The 21,577-nt window shown below is 50.1% G+C and overlaps 1 protein-coding gene and 1 non-coding gene across 2 annotated transcripts; one reads left to right on the plus strand and one right to left on the minus strand.

Annotated features, from left to right (window-relative positions):
- Positions 1 to 4,068: 4,068 nt before the first annotated feature.
- On the minus strand, positions 4,069 to 21,359 carry LOC144098094 (endothelin-converting enzyme-like 1). Its single transcript, XM_077630646.1, has 3 exons — positions 21,244 to 21,359; positions 6,135 to 6,485; positions 4,069 to 5,580 (listed from the first exon to the last, which is right to left on the minus strand). Exons 2-3 carry the CDS (start codon positions 6,291 to 6,293, stop codon positions 4,069 to 4,071), a joined length of 1,671 nt encoding a protein of 556 aa, XP_077486772.1. The 5' UTR covers positions 6,294 to 6,485; positions 21,244 to 21,359.
- TRNAS-ACU (transfer RNA serine (anticodon ACU)) lies at positions 19,821 to 19,892 on the plus strand. Its single transcript has one exon. It is a non-coding gene; the product is annotated as a tRNA-Ser (tRNA).
- Positions 21,360 to 21,577: the final 218 nt, after the last annotated feature.

A 21,577-nucleotide genomic window follows, 5' to 3' on the forward strand; every position in this document is an offset into this window, starting at 1 on the left:
ACATCGCACAGTACACGGGCCTCTAGAATTTTGCCTCCATCGAAATCCGACCACCGAGGCCGCGATCGAACCCGCGTCTTTCGGGTCAGCAGCTGAGCCCCACAACCACTGAGCCACCGCGGCGGCTCTTGGTCAAACTAGTAAACCCTAAGTCTTAGTGGTATTGATTATTATGCAATTAGACTGATAGTGATTCAAGCGTTCCGTTGCACTGCAGAGCTAAATCGTTTGGATCTTCACCTTTAAAAAGAATGGTACGGTCATCAGCATATATAAACCAGTTAGCCGACTGATTAATAAGAGCTACGAGTAAATCATTGACGTATAGATTAAATAATAGTGCTCCTAAAACACTACCTTGAGGCACACCGGTTTGTAGGGGCAGCGGAGATTACTGAACGTTATACATACGGCCGCAGTGGACTCTGTCTGTCACATATAATAGGGAGTCGAAAATAAAATTATGAACAAAAGAGGTTTGAAGAAGTGGACGAGGTTGTCGATAAGGATGACGTGGATTAACCGAAGACTAAAGGAGATGAAGTATTCGGTGAGGTGGAAAGAGGTGATTGGTGGAGAAGAGAAGAAGAAGACGACGACAAGGATTACGTGGACTAACGCCAAGGCAATAAAAGCGCGAGTGAGAGCGAGGCACGGGCGGAAGAACAGAGAAGCGGAGGCGCCGGCGGGTCAGGGACGCTTCGGCTGGAAGAGAGCGATGCCGCTTACTGCTCCGGTGAGCTCGCGTTCTACCACTTCGCATCGTAGACTTCCTGCCGTTCCTGAGCCCGTTCCAGGGAGTCAACGGAGGACGCTGCCACCTGCTACGGCCAGGGGTGTCTCCAACGCTGTTTCCACCCATCCGGATGGTGCCCCCAACTTCAACGTCACCGGCATCACCTCCACGGGCGCTTGGACCGGGAGCTTGTACGACGCACCTAACGACGCCGCCAGCGACGCCAGCCTCAGCACGTCAAACGCCATCTTGACGCCGGCTACTGGACCCATGCAACGCCGCATCCACACCGAACCAACCGTGAGCACGAACGCCGACCGCTACCAGTACAACGCTAGTAGCAGTGTTACCGGGTCGTGTGTATTGATAGTCTTCGTTTTTTGTGTTATACTTATTAGTGAGGTTTCTGTGCAATTGTTCGTGTCACGTTGTGTATGTTAAATGTGCATCTGTGTGGGTACACCTGTCGCCTACTCCATTCTTTCGGCTCGAGTGTTATCCGGGGAGATCCGTGACAAAGTTAAATGGTGCGCCTGTGCCAAGATTCATTTCCTTTTTTTCTTTTTGCTTTGTCTCGGATCTTACCGATTCCTAAATGGCAGAAACGATGGATTTGGCAAAAACATTAGAACTGGCGCTCAAGCTAGGGTTAAGCAATGAAGAGGCGATGCGTCTCTATGAAGAGGAGGCAAAGAGGCAGAAAGAGGCGGCAGATAGGCAGAGAGAGGAAAGGTCGCAAGAACGCGCGGACGCTCGCCAGACAGAAGAACAGGAAAAAAGTAGAATAGAACGGGAGAAGGAGTTTATTTTGTGGAAACGGGCGCATTTCGTGGAACGCTATGAGGAGATCACGGACAATTATCAGCGTTCCTTAGTGGGTATAGAATCTCCTAGACCAGCCAGAGTTTGTCCAAGAAAGCTGATGGCTCCTTTTGAGGACAAAAGAGATGACCTTGACGCATATCTGCAACGATTCGAGCGGATAGCTTTGGGGCAAGGCTGAGAGTGCAGTGAATGGGCCATGGCATTGAGCATGTGTTTATTCGGTGAGGCACTGAATGTGTTTGGGAGGATGCCTACTGCTGATTCTATGGACCACGAGAAAGTCAAGAAGGCACTCCTCCAAAGATTCAGGCTTACGGCAGAAGGTTTTCGCGAGATATTTCGCACCGCGAAACCTGAGAATTCTGAAACCGCTAAGCAGTTTTCCTTCCGGTTGATCAACTATTTTGACACGTGGCTTGATATGTCAAACACAGAAAAGAGTTTTGGAGGGTGTGCCTGACAAGCTGGTCACAAAGCAGTTTTTAGCATGCTGTAGTCCAAAGCTGGCGCTATTCCTGAAAGAAAAGTGGTCTTCATTGGAAAAGGTTGCCGACACTGCAGACCAATTTCTCGAGGCTCAATGGCTGAGAAATATGAGTAAGACAAGGGAGGAAACACAAAAGGTCCTAGAGGTAGATACGACAAAACCAAGAGCATATGGCGGTGCATCTAAGGCGTCAGTAAGGTGTTTTCTCTGCGACAAGGTGGGACACCATGCAGTTGACTGCCGGACTAGTAGCGTTGCCCAAAAGACGCAGGTTGTGTGTCAAGGTTGTAAGAGGAAGGGTCATACTCTGGATGAGTGCTGATACAGAACGCAGGACCGAGCTGCATGCGTTGTCGACTCTCGGGCAGAACTTGGCACACCTTCTGAAATTCCACAGCTTAAAGGATAGCAAACGCTGCTGGAAAATGAGGCGGTGAGTGGAACAACCAAGTCGAAAGCAACGGTGCCGGTAGTGGTTGGGCAACAGGAGACCGTCCTATATTGGTGCTTAGAGCCAGCGGAGCCAACACAGTTTTGGTTCGGAGAAGCCTGGTGAAGGACGAGGATCTTACAGGGGAAGCGTCAGCCGTCACTCTTGTAGATAGCACAGTAAGTTACCTTCCTGAAGCAAGGAATCTAGTGTCCACGCCATATTATACTGGGCAGGTAGTGGCAAAATGCGCAGACCAACCCACCTACGATCTAATCTTGGGAAACATTGCGGGTGCAAGAAGTGTCGAAGACCCCGATCCCGAGTGGAGGATGCTCGACGTTGAATAACATACAAAGGAGGAAAGGCCCGCGACAGCTCAGACGGGTGCAGTCTCGTCGGCAGTGGAGACAAGAGCTCAAGCGACAGCCCGAGCAACGCAGCGTCCGCTCTCTATACCTGTTAAGTTGTGCTTGAGCGTAACACCGGGCGAAATTGCAGTTAGGCAAAAAGAAAACCCGACCCTGAAGACCTGCTTCGAAAGAGTCGGGGAAAAATTGAAAAGAAAGTAGAATCGTACGTCATTCGAATATCAATTGGTAAACGGTCTTCTGCACAGGGATTGCATATTTTGCTCAGGGAGGCGGGTCCAACAGCTGGTGTTACCGAAAATATGAGAGAGACAGTATTACGTTTTTATTTTTGGGCATAACATTGTTCATATTTTGACAGACTGACTGAGGAGTTTTGCATTCGCACTATAAGTGTTCGCATTTATCGCCCACTCTAAGAAATGTTCATATATAGCTGACACAGAAGCACCTGAGAGAAGCGCAATAATAATTGTGCAAAGAACTAGTAGGTTTTCTTCTTCGGTTTTGCCGGTCGTACACCTTAGAGTAACATTTTCCTTCGAGTTCTTTCAGTACCATGAACAACGTATGCATATTTATTCTGCGGCGCACAATCACAGGTCCAGACCCTTAGAGTAACATTTTCCTTCGAGTTCTTTCAGTACCATGAACAACGTATGCATATTTATTCTGCGGCGCACAATCACAGGTCTAGACCCGGCTTTGCTCTATTTACCCATTTTTGCAATGACCATAATTTCGTATCAGACACTGATTTCTGATGTAAAAAAGCAGTGATCACTCCTTGTTGAACACGTTGTGTGTAGGCCATTATGTAAAAATAAAAACTCAAACATCTTACTCAAACAGCTGTGCCATGAAATTTCACTGGATGCCAGACTGCATAGTACTTCAGCACTGCACTGCTCGGAGGTTGATGAAGCAGATATAACCCAGCGTAATTAACACAACACTAAATCGACAATGATGTTTCACGGGCTGTTAACATACTAATCATATTCTCAACGTAATTCCAATTATTCAGCAATTTTAAGAGTGGACGGACGCTAGCAGGCAAGAAACTTCCTAACAAAACCGGTTGAAAAAGGCCACGTGTATACCGTCCGTGGCACCAAGCGAATGTACAAATGTCCAAGCATCAGTTTCTGCACAGAATGGGTCACGAAGTAGGGCGGATATTCGCAGAGTAGCCGACAGTACGTGTGCATGTTCGGCCTCAAAAGAAGCTGCAGCTGCCGCCAGTACTCATCGCGCTACCCGGGGAGCAACCGAAGGCGCGTTTGAACGGCGGGAAATGCGACACGGCCTTGTTGCAGTCGAAGAACTGCGTGGCTGCCGCGGCCCCGTTTCGCTTGCAGGCGAAGTAGCAGAAAGCGATGAAGAAGACCTGCTCGTCGCTGAAGTGGTCCATGAGTCGGACAGTGTCACGGTCAGTCCCCAGGAAAGCAGCATGCGTTGCTTCAAGGGCGACAACCTCCGGGAAGAAGTCGCCGCCGTAGGCCGGTTTGAGGCACGATGACCTATTCCGGAGTGCTGTATCAAGCGAGGACACGAAGGACGTGCCATCTGGTTCACCCATGTTCCAATCAGCTAACGCCGAGCGACCGGTACTGTCAAGAGACCGGACTAACTGGAGCGCGAACGAGGAACCTAGGCCTCCAAACGCCATAACGCCGGTGCCTCCGGGAACGAACAGAGGAAAACGAACGCTGCCCGCCGCTACCGCCACCTCGTTAAGCGCGTAGTCGTAGTCCAGATACGGCAACGAGCCACTCCGGCGCAGGGCGAGGACCTCTTCGAACGCCGGCTGCGCCTCCCTCAGCGCCAATATGCTACGACGCGTCTCCGTCAAGAACTCCGTCACGGACGTGGCGTTGCCAGCGAAGCTGGAGTAGGTCCGGTGCAGAGCATCCGGTTCGAGAAGCCACTCCGGAGGCCATAGACGCGTCCGCGCTCCGCGGAGCTTGGCTCCCGCCGCCGCCCTCGTCGTTTCGTCCAACCACGTGACGCCTTCCATCATGGACGCCGTCATATTGATGACGCTCTCCAGAGTTTGCCTTACGAAAGCCTGAGCTGTCCGTTCGAAGCGCACTAGGAAGTAAATAGCCGCGGGGAGACCCGGGTACGACGACTCCACGTGGGTAGCGCATGCGTGCGGCAAGTAGTCCTGCTCTGCGTCGCCGAAGTACCCGGATGCCAGGCCTGAGTCGACGAGGGGGCCGTACGTCTGCGCGAATTGCCAGCCAAGATGGTCAAGAATCTCCCTGCGCGTGTACGACTCGAATATGGCGCCGATGGTTCTGATAAGGGACAGGTCGCTCACACTGATCTTATCTGATGGCACGATCATTGCCCTCGGAAGAATTACATGCATCTCAGCGACCCACTCGTCCGACGATATGTTCCTGGTGTAGGCGTCCAGTGCCGTCATAGGGAAGCACGCGGGACCAACTGACGCCGTTTTTTCCGCTTTGAGGAGGTGCCGTAGGATGAAATTCTCTACCAGCTCGGATCTATTGATGACAGCAGCGCTTGGCACTGGATGCTTGTTCCCGAACTGCTGGAACCGCTCGTAGAACCGGAGGTAGTACTGGCTGTACTTCTTGGACTGGACCATATGCATGTGCTGGTTGAAAGCGAAACTGACGGACTCTGCCAGGCTGATGTGGACAATCTGACAATGGCCCGCTTCGCGCTTGTACGGACGCACCGAGAACCAGAGCGGCATCTGCGTTGATGTCATAGAAACGGCGTAAGTTGAGGTTGAATGCACAGCAAGACTTTTCCTTGCATCCAACAGCTGTCGAAATTATATTTTCACTGCACAAAGTCACGTTAAAGAAACATAAGGATCAATTAAAGTTCGCCTATGGCGATAGGCTACCACGTTTTACGGGGAAAGGGCTACTTAAAATGAAACTTCATGCTAAAAAAGCTAAAGGGAAATGCTGGCACGCGTGACGGAAAAATTATTTTTTATATCCTTCCTTTTTTTCAGCAACACATGCGTCTTGTGCTGCACAGCAAAAAGCTACATAAGCACAACGAGCCATCCAAATCAATTTTCATCGAGAGAGAAAAATTAGATGAACCTGTCCACAACGTCCCTCTACGTGTGCAGCAAGGCTTTCGTCAGATTCCACGTCTGTAGACATTTGTTGTTTTCCTGAGTTAAGTCACATTAAAAATCTGCTTCGTGCAGATCAGCTGAAGATTGTTGGTAAGGAAGTGCAGAATGTGGACGCACTGCTCTGAGCTTACCGACGTGTGTGGCATACGTACGGCCATGCTGTAGCCAAGTCGGAGCAAGACTCTGACCGGACTGACACTGTCGTCAGGCGGGTCTGGCCAGGTGAGGTTGATGGTCGCCATGAGGCTTCGCAGCTCCTGGACACCAGACTCGCCGGTCTTGCTTGTGTGCGCCAGGCAGGCATTCAACATGGCCGCCGGTTCCCTGGCCACGCTTAAACCGCGCTCCGAGGCGTCCTGGAGAAGCGTTCCAAAGTCCTTCACCCAGGACCGGACGAGCTGGGCTGTGCTTTCAGTTTCGTAGTGGTCCCGAATTTCGGGCCGTCGCCACGCAGAGCACGCGAATGCGTAGAAGTCTTGACACGGGTCCAGGAACAAGTTGACCTGCCCAAAAGAGGAGCGCATTGTGTGGGCGGCTATAAAGCAAAGTAGTGCCGCTGATGCCCGAGATAATTTTCGTACGAATGTCTTGGCGCCCTGCTTTTAGTGCGTTGAAGAAAGTTAAGGTTACGGAATGATTTGGGGCGTTTTTTTTTGAACGCCGAAAGGAAGCGAGGTGCCATCTGCGCTGGAACACTCGTCCTGTATTTATTTTTTTGCACTCTCTTTCAGTGCTTTCCTTTCAAATCTTTACACCCTATTTGCTTTCACTTTTCGGGGCTTCGGCGTCAATGGAACAATGAAGGTCTTGCAATACGACTGCTCCATCTAAGGATGAACAACGAGCGACATAAACTCGGTTTCGGCACATTTCTCGCAAAGTATTCGCCATCGGTGTACCTATCCTCCACTTCATGATGGGGCAGAAAGAAGGAAAAATAAGCATTAAATGTCACAGGACTATTTAGGAGCACAGTCAGAAAACGTAAGCGAAAGGCTTCACCCGAAGCACGACAATGTCATGTGAAAGCATGTCACTCAAAAGCGTCGAACACAACCCTACCGTAAGCCGTCATCAACTGAGTTAGGTCTAGTGCGGGACCAAGGCCATCTGCAGCTGCGAATATACTATACTCTCTACGCTCGACTGGGCCTCCCTTTGAACGTAAGTGTAATCTGTACTACGTAATCCCTGACCCGCCGCGGTGGGTCAGTGGATTGGCTGTGTGGCTGCTGACACCATGCTCAGATTTCGAAGGAGCAGAAATTCACGTTGAGGAACCACAGATGCTCACATAAATTGGGAGCCCTCGACTGATATTCCAGGCGACCCGTTACCTGAGTTGTTGGCAACCGAGAGCGGTACTCGGACACAGGCCACGCACTCACTCGGCCGGAATTTGGCCGCGAGGCAAAGAAACTAACTCACTGGATAGTTGCTACTTTCTAATATAACATCCAGCGATAGCTCCCTAAGTGCGCGTCACGTTATTATGCTGTCACACATGTCGTCACTCCGATCAGACCATTAGTTGTGGCGCGTTGCAGGAACGCATTGCGTGTCGTCACTACATGCTTGCCAATAAGCGCGGCGCGGCATTAGGCCTACAATGAATAACAGGGAGACGTACTCTTAAATGTTCTCGCCCTAACAGGGCGAAGTGAGAGCTAAGCCAGCAAAGCACGCCTAAAGGCATGCTGTATCCGCGCATGACCTGGCAACATGTCAATGCTCTTGTGATCACTAATATTGCACCTCTTTAAGGTATGACTTCCACCGTGTTATACTAGAAAAGAAATAGTATAGATTTCTTTGAACATGAGAATATATTAACAACCGTTAACGCTTGCTAAGCTTTTCATGCTAAGATATCATAGTATTTACCCTGGTAGGTGGTGTAATAACGCGGCCCAACTACAGCGGTTAGCATATCTTAACGTAAGTAAACCAAAAGCTTTACTCATTACATCGTTAAAGTTAGTGTGACTACAAGACTTAGTCACTACTTTGAGATAAAAGAAAATTTTTGCACTTAAGGTAAGCGCAAACTTATATCCACAGGCTGTAAATTCTATCATGAGGTCAGCCTTTTTCTCCACAATAACAAGTATACAAAAGAAGCACATTTACCAACAAAAAACTTTCCGCACAGCAGACAACGGCTATTTCGCCAAGAAAAAAATTCTTAAGGTGAGCCTCGCAAATTTCTTCTCGAAACAGTCTGTCAGAGGGGGAAATAAAAAAAGGAAAATTTTCTTCGATGGCATTAGGCAAGCTCGAATGGCCAGGTGCCGCCAGCGAAGGATGAATGAATGAATTAATGAATGAATGAATGAACAAACCAACGAACAAACGAACGAACGAACGAACGAACGAACGAACGAACGAACGAACGAACGAACGAACGAACGAACGAACGAACGAACGGACGGACGGACGGACGGACGGACGGACGGACGGACGGACGGACGGACGGACGGACGGACGGACGGATGGATGGACGGATGGATGGATGAATGGATGGACGGACGGACGGACGGACGGACGGACGGACGGACGGATGAATGGATGGATGGATGGATGGATGGATGGATGGATGGATGGATGGATGGATGGATGGATGGATGGATGGATGGATGGATGGATGGATGGATGGATGGATGGATGGTTGGATGGATGGATGGATGGATGGATGGATGGATGGATGGATGGATGGATGGATCATCTCCTTTGAAACGGGGTTATGGCAGTTGCCACCAAGGTCAGCTTTTTCTTTCCTTTATTTTTGTTTCACTGTGCTGTTTTAAAATTCGCTGTTTTCGTTAAATACGTCTTCCTACACTTTTAACCTTATGTCACCTCTCTGCTTTTGAGCCACCAGTCTTCCAATCGCTTTTTGCTAATTTCCACCGCAGATTTATTTGCATGACTATTGTTATCTCAAAACCCTAGGGCCTCAGGAAGAGGAACTGTGCATGAATCGACATCGGGATGGATACCACCGCATTTGAGTATGAGGTGTTCTATTGTTTCGACAGATCTACCACACACAGCGTATGTATCATCTTCGTTAAATTTATTTATGTAGCTGCGCGTTCTAAGACACCCTGACCTAGCTTCAGAGAGTACGGCACTGCCTCTTTAGTTATCATAAAACGCTTCCTTCCTGATCTGCCTTTTCGAGTATCGATATAGTTCTACACACTGCTTCTTTTTCATTGAATTTATTCTATTTTTACCTTCCGCCTTTTTAACCTGTGATTTAATGCTCTGTCTTTCTCCGTCCTCGTGTCTGACATACTTACTGGTTAGCTTAATTCCTAGTTCTTTTCCGTCCTTGTGAGTCAACGCTCTTTCCGCATAGGTATTTAAGCACCTTAGCTGCCCGCCTGTTATAGTCCAATTTCCTCAGGTGTTCCTCGTATAGTATTTCACTCTGAGCTTCCCATGCTTCGAACGATACCTAGCCCATATCCCCCTGTACTGTCTCGTTTGTGGTATTCCCGTGGGCACCTAGTGCCAATCTTCCAACAGCCCTCTGATTTACTTCTAATCTGGACTGAGCTTCTGCCCTTAAGCGCAGAACCGCAATCCCTAAAGTAAGCCCCGACACCATTAGTCCTTTCCAAATACCTCTCAGTACTTCATACCTGCTGTACCCCCTCCCCCCAATTCCCTATGTTTCATTATCTCGGCATCTCTTCACCCTTTTGCTATGAGAGAAAGCTCGTGCTTTTCCATGTACATCTGCCCTTCGTTTACCCATACCCCGAGATATTTGCATTCGGCCACTCGAGGTATTTTATGGCCTTGTATTCTAAGCTCCTGATCAGTTGTATCATTGAACATCATCACACCGGACTTAGCTGCGCTTAAACTGAACCCTAGACTGTCTTCGTCTCCACAGCAATTCACCAAAGTTTGCAAATCTTCCTGCCTATCTGGTAACAGTACAATATCGTCCGCATACATTAAACCCGGTAGTCGTTGCTCAACAACCTTTCCGCCTAATGTGTACGACAGATCATAACCTAGACTGCTTCCTTGTAGCCTTCTTTGCATACTTATCATATTGTCACGACTGAAGTCACAGGGAAGGTACACGTTGCCGAGGACCAGAGAATAAGGTCGGCTTGCCGTTCCGATCACAGAGTCACAGAGACAAGCCCCAGCGCGCCGCTCGTGCCCACAACAACCGCTTCGTCGTCGTCGGCACCAAACAAGGCTGTCGCGCGGCGCTAGGCACGCGGCATTATTCCCCCCCGTTAAAGAAAACATCGTCCCGATGACAAGGTGAGAGGAAAAAAAAAATTAAGGTGAACTGTACAATAACGCAAGGTTTCACTTGCAGGAAGCGCTCAGTAGCGCGAAAAGTATGGCTTTAAGCGCACCACATGCACAATTTCAGGCCGCTGGCGTCGAACACCGACGGTCACAGTTCCATCTGGAATGACTTCGTAATTAACGTTGTTTAAGCGGCGCAGGACTTTATAGGGTCCGAAATAGCGGTGGAGTAGTTTCTCGCTCAAGCCCTCGTGGCGCACGGGGGTCCACACCCACACTTGGTCCCCTGGTTCGTAGTGGACTTCCCTGTGCCGGAGGTTATAGTGGCGAGCGTCGGTGGCATGCTGCTCCTTGATGTGCAGGCGGGCCAGCTGACGGGCTTGCTCGGCCTGTTCTGCAAAATGGGCGGCATCGGGTTCGACCGCTTCTTCCCCGCACGGGAGCATCGCGTCCAACATCGTGCGGGCCTCTCTGCCATATACGAGACGGAACGGCGTAAACTTCGTGGTTTCCTGCGGCGCCGTATTGTAGGCGAAGGTGACATACGGCAGGATCTCGTCCCACATTTTATGTTCGACGTCGACGTACATTGAGATCATGTCTGCCAAAGTTTTGTTTAGTCGTTCCGTTAATCCATTTGTCTGAGGGTGATACGCTGTTGTTGTGCGATGCTCGGTATGGCTGAGAGTTAAGGTGTCCCGCAGCAGCCGAGCTGTAAACGCCTTTCCTCGGTCAGTAATGATGGTCGACGGTGCACCGTGTCTGAGCACAATGTCGTTCATAAAGAATCGAGAAATTCGCCGGCAGTACCTCGAACAAGGGCCTTCGTTTCGGCGTAGCGTGTTAAGTAGTCTGTGGCGACTGCGATCCACTTGTGTCCGTTCGAGGATAAAGGAAATGGGCCTAAAAGGTCCATGCCCACTTGCTCGAAGGGCGTGAGGGGTGGTTCAATAGATTGTAACACACCGGATGGCTTGAGCGTGGGTTTTTTTCGCCGCTGGCATTGTCGACAAGTCTGTACGTAACGTCTAACGCTCGGAGAAAGATGTTGCCAGTAATAGTTCTGCCGGACTCGGTTTAGGGTGCGTGTAAAGCCAAGATGCCCTGAAGTTGGTTCGTCGTGACAGGCCAGGAGGATTTCGTGCCTTAGATCAGCCGGTATGACTAGCAGGTATGTTTTCGCACTCGACGTAGAATTCTTCTTATAAAGCACCCCATTGCGGAGGCAATACGACGACAACCCCCGAGCAAGATACCGGGGTATTGTAGGATGCCCACCTTCAAGATGGTCAATAATCAGTCGCAGCTCGTCGTCGGCACGCTGTTTGGAGGCGAGATCGGACGTAGTGACTGCTCCGAGGAAGCTATCGTCGTCGGTGGCATCTGACGAAGGAGGGCCGACGGGCGCGCGGGACAGGCTATCAGCATCGGTGTGCTTCCGGCCAGACTTATAAATAACATCGAAATCGAACTCCTGCAGGCGCAATGCCCAACGTGCTAAGCGGCCACAAGGATCCTTTAAGTTTTTCAGCCAACACAAGGAGTGATGTACAGTGATGACACGAAACGGTCGGCCATAAAGGTACGGGCGGAACTTGGCAGCGGCCCATACTACCGCCAAACATTCTTTTTCAGTGGTGGAATAGTTGCACTCAGCACGGGAAAGTGCACGGCTGGCGTAGGCAATTACTTTCTCGACCCCGTCTTGGTGCTGAACTAGAACGGCACCAAGGCCGACGTTGCTCGCATCCGTGTGTAACTCTGTGTCGGCATCATCGTCGAAATGTGCCAGGATCGGGGGTGACTGGAGCCGGCGTCGTAACTCGTCGAAAGCCATCTGCTGCTCGGCGCCCCAGGAAAATGATGCGTCATCTCGAGTTAGGAGAGTCAGAGGGCTGGCCATCTGTGCAAAGTGTTTGATAAAGCGACGATAATAGGAGCACAGCCCCAAAAACCGTCGGACTGCTTTTTTGTGGGCGGGGACGGGAAAGGCAGCAACGGCAGCAAGTTTCTCAGGGTCAGCTCGGATGCCATCAGCACTCACGATGTGCTTAAGAAACTTCAATTCGGTGAACCCGAAGTGGCACTTTTGAGGCTTGAGAGAAAGGTTGGCAGACCGGACAGCTTCGAGAACAGTTCTCAGGCGGCGCAGGTGTTCTGTGAACGTCGGTGAAAAAATTATCACGTCGTCGAGATAAACACGGCATGTCTGCCACTTAAGACCTGTGAGCACAGTGTCCATCATCCGCTGGAAGGTGGCAGGAGCACAGCAGAGCCCGAATGGGAGGACGCGGAATTCATAGAGCCCATCTGGTGTTACGAAGGCAGTTTTTTTACGGTCCCTCTCATCAACTTCAATTTGCCAATAACCACTCCTGAGGTCAATGGAGGAGAAGTACTTGGCTCGGCGAAGTCGGTCGAGAGAGTCGTCAATCCGTGACAGCGGATAGACGTCCTTCTTTGTCATACTGTTAAGTTTCCGATAGTCAACGCAGAAACAAAGTGTTCCGTCTTTCTTTTTAACGAGGACTACAGGCGACGACCATGAGCTGCTTGAAGGTTGAATGACGCCATCGGCGAGCATCTCCTTGACTTGCTGTTGGATAGCGTCTCTCTCCCGAGGAGACACACGATAGGGCTGCTGATGGATGGGTCGAGTGCCTTCATGCGTGATAATCCGGTGTTTAATGACCGACGTTTGCTGCACTTAAGATGAAGACGTGAAGCACACACGAAACTCCAGCAATAGATCTTGGAGTTGCCTCTTTTCAACGGAGGAAAGGCTAGAATTGATGTCGACAGCGTGTACGGCATCATCCGGTTCAGTGCTAGGCGTAGCTTCCTCTGAAGCAAAACATTCGGCGACTTCGTGCAGATGGTCGACGTAAGCGATGACAGTGCCACGGAACAGATGTCGATGTTCATTGGAGAAATTGGTGACAAGCACCTCCATCTCTCTTCCACGAAGGAAACAAAGACCTCTTGCCACAGAAACTCCCAAGGCGAGTGAGAGGGAGACATTAGGCTCAACAACCCGGAGGCCGTGATGTGGCTCCTCACAAGTAACTCTGGCGAGGATGCTGGCACGTGGTGGCACTGTGTGGCTATCATCGGCGACTCGCAGCGTGGAGTGGGACCCGCGGTACTCATGCCTTTCAGTGGCCAGTTTGGCGGAAAACGTCACCAAGCGGTTCGGTAGATCTATAGTGGCACCGTGCTCACGAAGGAAGTCGATGCCAAGAATAACATCACGAGAGCATTCGCGTAGAACAAGAAAAGTCGCAACAAATGTGCAGCCTCGCACCGTAACCCGGGCTGTACACATACCCAGTGGTGCAACCACATGTCCGCCTGCCGTCCGTATGTCTGGTCCGTTCCATGGCGTCACCACCTTTTTCAGTGTCCTTGTAAGCCGCCCGCAAAGGATAGAATAATCGGCTCCCGTATCAACTAAAGCGCTGACCTCCTTCGTGTCGACGATAATAGGGATGTCCAGGGAGACCCGGCCAAGACCAGGGCCTGTCGACGTCGGTTCGGAGTGAAGTGAGTGGTGTGGCGGCGGAAGCTGGACGGCGGTTGGGTGGTCGGCGTCGGGACAATTTAAGGGACACGGCGGTGATAACTGGTCGGCAATGCGGACGACGTCGGGGTGATCTGGTCTGTGCGGCGAAAACTGGACAGGAATTCGGCGTTCGACGTCGGGGCGAATCGAGCGGTGCGGTGGTGGAAGCTTTACGGCGAATCGGTGTGCGGCGGCCTCGCCCCCAAAGGTCGCCGGAGCTAGTTTTCCCGATGAGGGCTCGAGGAACCATGGCGTCCAGCGGTATACCGTGGCCCAGAAGGCGAAGAGCGACGAGGCGAAGGCGAGCGCGACTCGCGACGAGGAGAATGTGGCAGACTACGCTGGCGGGTGACGTACTCGGCGATGTCCTGAGGCCACTGACCAGGCCGTGGACGAGGGCTGTCGGGGGAAAATCCTCTAAGGCCCATCTGACGATATGGGCACTGCCGGTAGAGGTGACCTGCTTCGCCACAGTGGTAGCAGAGAGGGCGGTTATCTGGAGCGCGCCAGAGATCAGTCTTCCGGGGCGCCTGGCGCCGATCTGCCCAAAGGGGCAGCAGTTCCGCAGCGTGCACAGCGACCTGAGGTTCCGTGTAAGGCGAAGAGGTAGGTAGCAGGGCTGGGTGGCGTGTGACATCAGCATAAGTCATCCGCTGGGTGGGGCCCGGGGGTGGTGGTGGAACGACTGTACTTGTCGGTGGCATGAGTGCGTTCTCGACCTCCTCACGGATGATGCTGGCCAGGGAAGCTGCCCCAGGAGTAAATGATCCATGAAGTTGCTGGAGCTCCTCGCGAACCACGGTGCGAATGAGGTCGCGAAGGGAGCTCATATCTTCCCCGGGGTTGTAGTCGGTTCGGTCAGACGGCGGTAGTGTGGAGATGGAATTCAGCGGCCGACCGTACTGGCTGCATCGCTGCTGTAGCAGTTTCTCCATGGTCACAGCTTCAGCCAGAAACGCCGCGGCGGTGGTGGGCGGGTTCCGCACGAGGCCGGAAAAAAAGCTGTTCTTCGACGCCGTGCATCAGGTGCCGCACCTTCTTCTCCTCACTCATGGACGGGTCGGCGCGATGGCAAAGGCGCATGACGTCTTCAACGTACATTGCGACCCCTTCGTTCTGACACTGAACTCGAGAGGTTAGGGCGCGCTCGGCATTCTCTCGGCGGTCAATGTTGGCGTACGTACCGAGGAGCTGGCTTCGGAAGGCCGGCCACGTAGAGAATGTGGCCTGGCGGTTCTCGAACCATGTCCGAACAGCGTCTTCAAGGCTGAAGTAGACGTTCCGCATTTTGGCAGCGTCGTCTCAGCCGTTAAACGTCGCGACCCTTTCGTAGTGAGCTAGCCAGTCCTCGGCGTCTTCAAACTGCTCACCGTGAAATGGTTTAGGGGTGCGTGGGGTCTGAAGGATGAGACAGGACGAAGGGGTGGAAGGGACAGTCATGGTACGCGCGGGCGGTGTCATTGCCACAGCTAGGGTCTCTTCGTCAAGAGCGAAGGCCTCGGGGGGCAAGCCTCGGAGCCGTCGGCTGGTACGATGAACAGGAGTGGTCACGAGAGGCGGCCGCGTAGGATCGTCCGCAGGAGAAGGGATCATCGATGGCACCTCCACCAGTGTCACGACTGAAGTCACAGGGAAGGTACACGTTGCCGAGGACCAGAGAATGAGGTCGGCTTGCCGTTCCGATCACAGAGTCACAGAGACAAGCACCAGCGTGCCGCTCGTGCCCACAACAACCGCTTCGTCGTCGTCGGCACCAAACAAGGCTGTCGCGCGGCGCTAGGCACGTGGCAATAAAAAGCATGAACAACAGATGTGATAGAGGACAACCGTGCCATAATCATTTGTGTATCTCGACAGTTGTCGTACTCCTAATTCCTTTTCCATGTTATTTCAACTTTATTTTCTCTATATATCTTTTGTAGAAAATCAATTACCTCATGACCGATACCTTCATCTTTTAACATGTTCCACAGGAGTTCCCTGTTCACGTTGTCGTACGCACTGCTTATGTCCAGGAAGGCTAAATACAGAGGTCTGTTTTCCGCCTTAGCTATTTCTATGCACTGGGCAAGCACGAACAGGCTATCATCTAAGCGCCTACCACTTCTGAACCCGTTCTGAAGTTCGAGTATTCTATTACTTTCTATCCATGACTGCATTTTTAATTTTGCCGCCTGCATCCCCAGCCTGTATATAACTGATAGTGTCGTAATCGTTCAGAAGGATTTTATGTTCGTCTTATCGCCTTTCCCTTCATAGATCAAATTCATTTTACTCGGCCGGACCGTTGCCTACAACGCCATTAACACAAGTGCAAGGGAATTTGAAAGGAACACTGAGGACAACGCTATCAAACTTTTTGTTAGTAAAATTCTTTAAGTCTAGCATTTTGTGCATTTGCTGCCGCTTGTCCGGCAGCGAAAGGTGCATTTTTGCGAAGAGATTTGGATTAGAAGTTGAAAAACATTTTCCTGTCCCTCCAATTCAGTATCGGCCTTCTCTGAAGACGAAATAAAACAACAGTGACGGAAAGCAGCGCAAACGGAAACGAGGACTACGTGATTGCTGCCGGCGAGCGCGGCGCTCCCGCCTAGCAGCAGCCGAAATGAAAACTAATGTCGGACGGACGTTGAAGGCCTCTATCAGCCGTCGTCGCTTCGTTTACGCTTGCACCAATGTTACGATGAATCCCGTTCTCAATTGCGACAACGAAGTTCTCGCAAAGAACTGCGGCCCGTAATCAGCGACTTCACACCCACAGAGCATGCGATTCTTTTGAGGGTTTGAGGCATGTCTGGCATGAAAGTCCTAGCGCCGAGGAGTCAACAACGTCGCTGTCACCACCGAGCCATCGTCACGATTATGTGTAACGACTGGTCGTGCGGGCATATTTAAGCTCTGTAATAATAGCCCCCGTAGCGCATGCGGCCCAGCGTCTTGGTACGTTGACGAAGCCAACACACCCAGCAGTTCGTTTGCTAACGTGGTGGTGCGTTGAACATTGGCTATAACTCTTTTTACTTCTCGCAGTATCGTGCCGTTGCATGAACTTCGTCCGAGGAGCACTTAGAGAGGTAGTTAGAAGTTCTTTGCTGCTATGCTCTTGTAAATCTAGGCGCATAAAAAAACATTAGGCTACGCAGAACGCATAGCCATGAAGCACCCCAAAACATACCGAAACTCAGCTGACCGCCTACTGCGCTGTGAATAGGAGGTTTTCTTTGATTTCAAAACTTCAGGTTCTCTTTTTTCCGTCTTCCTCGTGACATAAAAGTGCACAACAAAGCTTATATTCTTCAACATCGATCAAACACGTAACCTTCAGGCACCTTTGTCAGCCTAAAAGACCTGTGTTCTCTGTTCTCCTATTTCATCATCTAACTTGTACTTGCGAGATTGGCCTGTGGTGGTGATACGTTATTTTTGTTCTTGCTCTTTTCTTCCATATAGGAGCTTTATTTTATGAAAGAGCGGTGTTTTTGCGTCTAGGATTTTGTATGCTATATATACACCGGCCGACAGTATTTGATAAATAAAATTAAAAAAAAACAAGCTAACTTCAATTTATCCTCAGTGACCCTTAACACTGCTTGGTTGGCTGGACTGGCTCGGTTCTTTTCAACTCGACCCTCCGGCAGTTTATTTGGGTCGCGGTGATCGCCTTTTGCGGTATTAAAGGGACAGTGAGGAGAACTCTATCAAAAAATCTGATAGTTCGGCATTACATGGCTTTGTTGCCGCTTGTCCGGCAGCGAAAACAGGATGTAGGTATCAATAAACGATAATAAGCAAAGAGGAACAAAAAGGAGGAAAAGCACAAGTACTGAGGCAGAAGGCTGAAAGAACGATAAACAGGCGACATGGAGTACTCATAAAACGGTTGTAATGTTATATTCTGCAGTATTTTGCTCTGACTACATGCAAGACCGTTTCAAAGAATTACGCAAGTGACGGAATGTAAGGAAGAGATTCTAAGTTTCCTTCAGAAATGTTGGTCCCTGCTGGTTGTAAAGTTTCAAGCATCTGGATTAGGAATGCCTCTCTGTATTTTCAATCCCTTGCAGATTTGAAGCCTCATTCGAGTTTAAATAATTTAAGTTCACCGAAGTTGTGAGCACATGGGTTAAAATGTTCCCGCACTGCATTTTGGGCGTTCTTTCCTATGTGTACACGATGGTCATTTAGTCAAATGCTGACTGATTTTCTGGTTGCTCCGATATATTATTTTTGACAGGATGAGCATTGCAGCATGAAGATAACATTAGAAAATATGCATTGGGTTGAAAACAGTCTTTATATCGCAGATGAAGTCGCTTGCCATGGTTCTAACAGTAGTGCCGCTTTGTAAATTTTTGCATACCATGCGTCTAAGCCTAGAGCAAGAGCTTATTGTCGGCTGAAGCTTTTTATCGAGCCTATAGTGTACTAAAATATCTCTGAGGTTTGTGTTGCGTCTGTATGTGTACCTTTATGCATCCGGAAATATTTTCTTTACACGATCATGCGTGTTAATCTAGTGTGGAATTTCCTATTGTGTAGCAGCATAAGCGCAACACTTATTCGCACCCCTGAAAGGTGCATCGGCACAAAGGTGAACGCCCGATTAACTTTTCTGAGCTGTCGACGAAAAGCGGCTTTGAAGGTTCCTTTTCTTGACGCCGCAGAAGCGGCACTTGTTCTGTTTTGATCCGTGGCGGCTGAAAAATGACGCAAGTCCAAAGATGCCATTGAAGATGAGTGAATTAAGTCCATTCTCATGCAAGTCATCAATTCCAAACTACACCGAAGGAAGCAACCAATTACCCAAGCCAAAGCCCGAACTCTTCTTGGCCGCTTTAGTATTGATACTCGTGGCCAGTAGGTGTCGCCACGGGTAGCAGCAGACTGCATTTATTACAGGTTGCCTTTGTCGTAGGTTAGGGCTCATTATTGAAGGTCACTAGGAGAGGCGTCCTCCATTCAACCCCTGCCGCTTAGTCTTTTTGGCGTCGTGACCAACGTTACCATGAAACCAAAATCTTGTATTTAGCACCCATACTGTTATCAACAAAGTAACTAATCTTCAATGTCAGCCTATGATTTTCACTGCAAGACAAAGGATTTTCCCGTAAGCCTCTAATAACCGTGTCTAGTGCCAGCTGCGGAAACCTTAGCCCCACAATCTTCTTACGTTGTTCTTCATCATCATCGACATCAGCCTGACTGCACCCACTGCAGTGCAAAGCCTCTCATGCCCCTCCAATTAACCCTGCCCTTTGCCAGCTCCACCCAGCCTATGCCTCTAAACTTTATAATCTCATCCGCCCATCTAACATTCTGCCGCCCCCTGCTACGCTTGCCTTCTCTTGGAATCCACTCCGTTACCCTTAAGGATCAGCGGTTATCTCACCTTCGCACTACATGCCCTGCGCAAGCCCATGTCGACTGGGATGTCGTTAACTCGAGTTTGTTCCCTCACTCACTCGGCCCGCTTCCGGGCTCTTAACGTTACACTTATCAATTGTTCTTTCCAAGTCTCGCAGCGTTTTCCTTAATTTGAACCCTTTTCGTTAGCCTCCACGTTTCTTCCTCGTGGGTGAGTACTGGTAAGATACAGCTGTTGTCCACTCTTCTCTTGAGGAATATTGGAAAACTGCCATTCATGATCTGATAAAACCTGCCATTTGCGCTCCACCCCATTCTTATCCTTCTAGATGTATCCCTCTCATGATCCAGATCAGCTGTCCCCACCTGCCTTAAGTACACGTTTTCCTTTACCACTTCTATAGCACCATCTGTTAATTGTGAACTGTTGTTCCTTTACTAGAGTGTTGAACACTACTTTGGTTTTCTGCATTCTAGTTTTCAGACCCGCCGTTCTGCTCTGCCTCTCTAACTCATTAATCATAATTTGCAGTTCCCCTCCTGATTGACTCAGCAAGGCAATGTCATCAGCGAATCGCAGATTATTTAGGTATTCTCCATTAACTCTTATCCGCAACTGTTCCCCCCCGCCGCGGTGGCTCAGTGGTTAGGGCGCTGGACTACTGATCCGGAGTTCCCGGGTTCGAACCCGACTGCGGCGGCTGCGTTTTTATGGAGGGAAAACGCTGAAGCGCCCGTGTGCTGTGCGAAGTCAGTGCACGTTAAAGATCCCCAGGTGGTCGAAATTATTCCGGAGCCCTCCACTACGGTACCTCTCTCTCGCTTTCTTCTTTCACTCCCTCCTTTACCCTTCCCTTACGGCGCGGTTCAGGTGTCCAACGATATATGAGACAGATACTGCGCCATTTCGTTTCCCCCAAAAACCAATTATTATATTCAACTGTTCCCAACTCAGTCCTCGGAATACCCCCTGCAAACAGGCAGTGGATAGCATTGGCGAGATCATGCCTCTTTGCCTGACGCCCTTACCCGACTCCTGACGTTGTTCTTACACGGGTACTTTCCAGCCCGACCGATCCCGGTATCGATTGAAGTTCCGAGCGCCCTCTGCATCCACCCACCTCACTTTTTGCCGCCACTTCATACGCTTGCCTTCCCTCGAAATCCGTTTGGTTACCGTAAGGGCGAATTGGTTATCTTCCCTTCGCAATACGTGCTCGTTCTTAATTTCAGCTGAGGTGTCATTAACACATGTTTATTACGCGACAGAGTATACAGCGCATTGCGTTCGAACACCCGACGGCTTAGTACTAGTCCGCACCGGGCCTCGGAAATAATCGGGATCTGCGTAAACAAAATTGTATCACGATAATTTATGGCTCTAGTGATTGCTCATTGATTAGTGTGTGATAGGCAATGACGTATTAAGAGAAACATTCTTGTTAAGTGATTATTTGTTTAAATAAATAAAAAATAGAAAAGCGGGTTCAAAGGTGTCAAAATGCTCAGAATTATAAGAAAATGCTTGACGATGCTAATTTACAGTATCTAGAGTGTGCTATTGATCAAGCAATAATAGAAACTACCGACAAAAAATGGAAAATGCGTTCAAAGGTGTGAAACTGCTCCGAAAGGAAAGCCTAACTCACTACGCTACCGCGTCATACCCTTAGTGCAGAGCTCAAGTGTCCTCTCCAATTTTTTCCTCTCCCACTCAGCTATTTTCCTGTCTCTTAAATTTGCACGTTAATCAATCACCAAAAGCATTTTATGACGGGTAATAAAGGGGATTACGATGGCTGTTGTCATCAACATGATAAGAATGGTTACGAGTAACATAATCATCAGTATCCTTGATTATCATACTGATAATGATGGCTGTCATCGCATTGGTCACCACGGTCACCATGAGCATTCGTGGTACATTTATCACTAATATCTGTTTCAACATCATCCTGATAATTACGGTCAATAAAATAGTCATAAACGTCATGACAATGAAGTTGGTGGCCCTGTGAGCAATGCAGGGGCGCCTCTCTGGCTGCGCTCACCTGCAACGGGATGTGGTAGGCGTAGCGCGCGCAGGCCTCACTGTTGCAGAACTGCTGCTGCTGCCGGGGCGCGGGCGTCGACCAGCGCGAAACCAGCGCCACCAACACGCCCACGAGCACAAAGGCCCCGACGATGGCGGCCACCAGGAACCGCCGGTCGTGGTGCAGGTCCGAGAGGCGCACCAGCGCCGAAGATGAGTACGCTGGCGACAGCTGCCCCCCTGCGCTCCTTCTGGCGGATGCATCCTGCGCACGAGTAACCCCACGGGACTCAGCGCGCATGGTGGCGCGCTCTTTCTGCGAGCGCCATGACGCCGATAGTGGCCAATGTTTC

Source organism: Amblyomma americanum, chromosome 7 (assembly GCF_052857255.1).
Source record: "Amblyomma americanum isolate KBUSLIRL-KWMA chromosome 7, ASM5285725v1, whole genome shotgun sequence".
Taxonomy (NCBI): Eukaryota; Metazoa; Arthropoda; class Arachnida; order Ixodida; family Ixodidae; genus Amblyomma; species Amblyomma americanum.

What these genes read in the sequence shown, in the direction of transcription:
- LOC144098094 (XM_077630646.1), bottom strand. Translation starts at nt 6,293, where the DNA reads ATGTTGAATGCCTGCCTGGCGCACACAAGCAAGACCGGCGAGTCTGGT. An exon ending in GACTTGGCTACAGCATGGCC is followed by an intron (nt 5,581 to 6,134) that starts GTACGTATGCCA and finishes ACATCAACGCAG; the next exon opens with ATGCCGCTCTGGTTCTCGGT.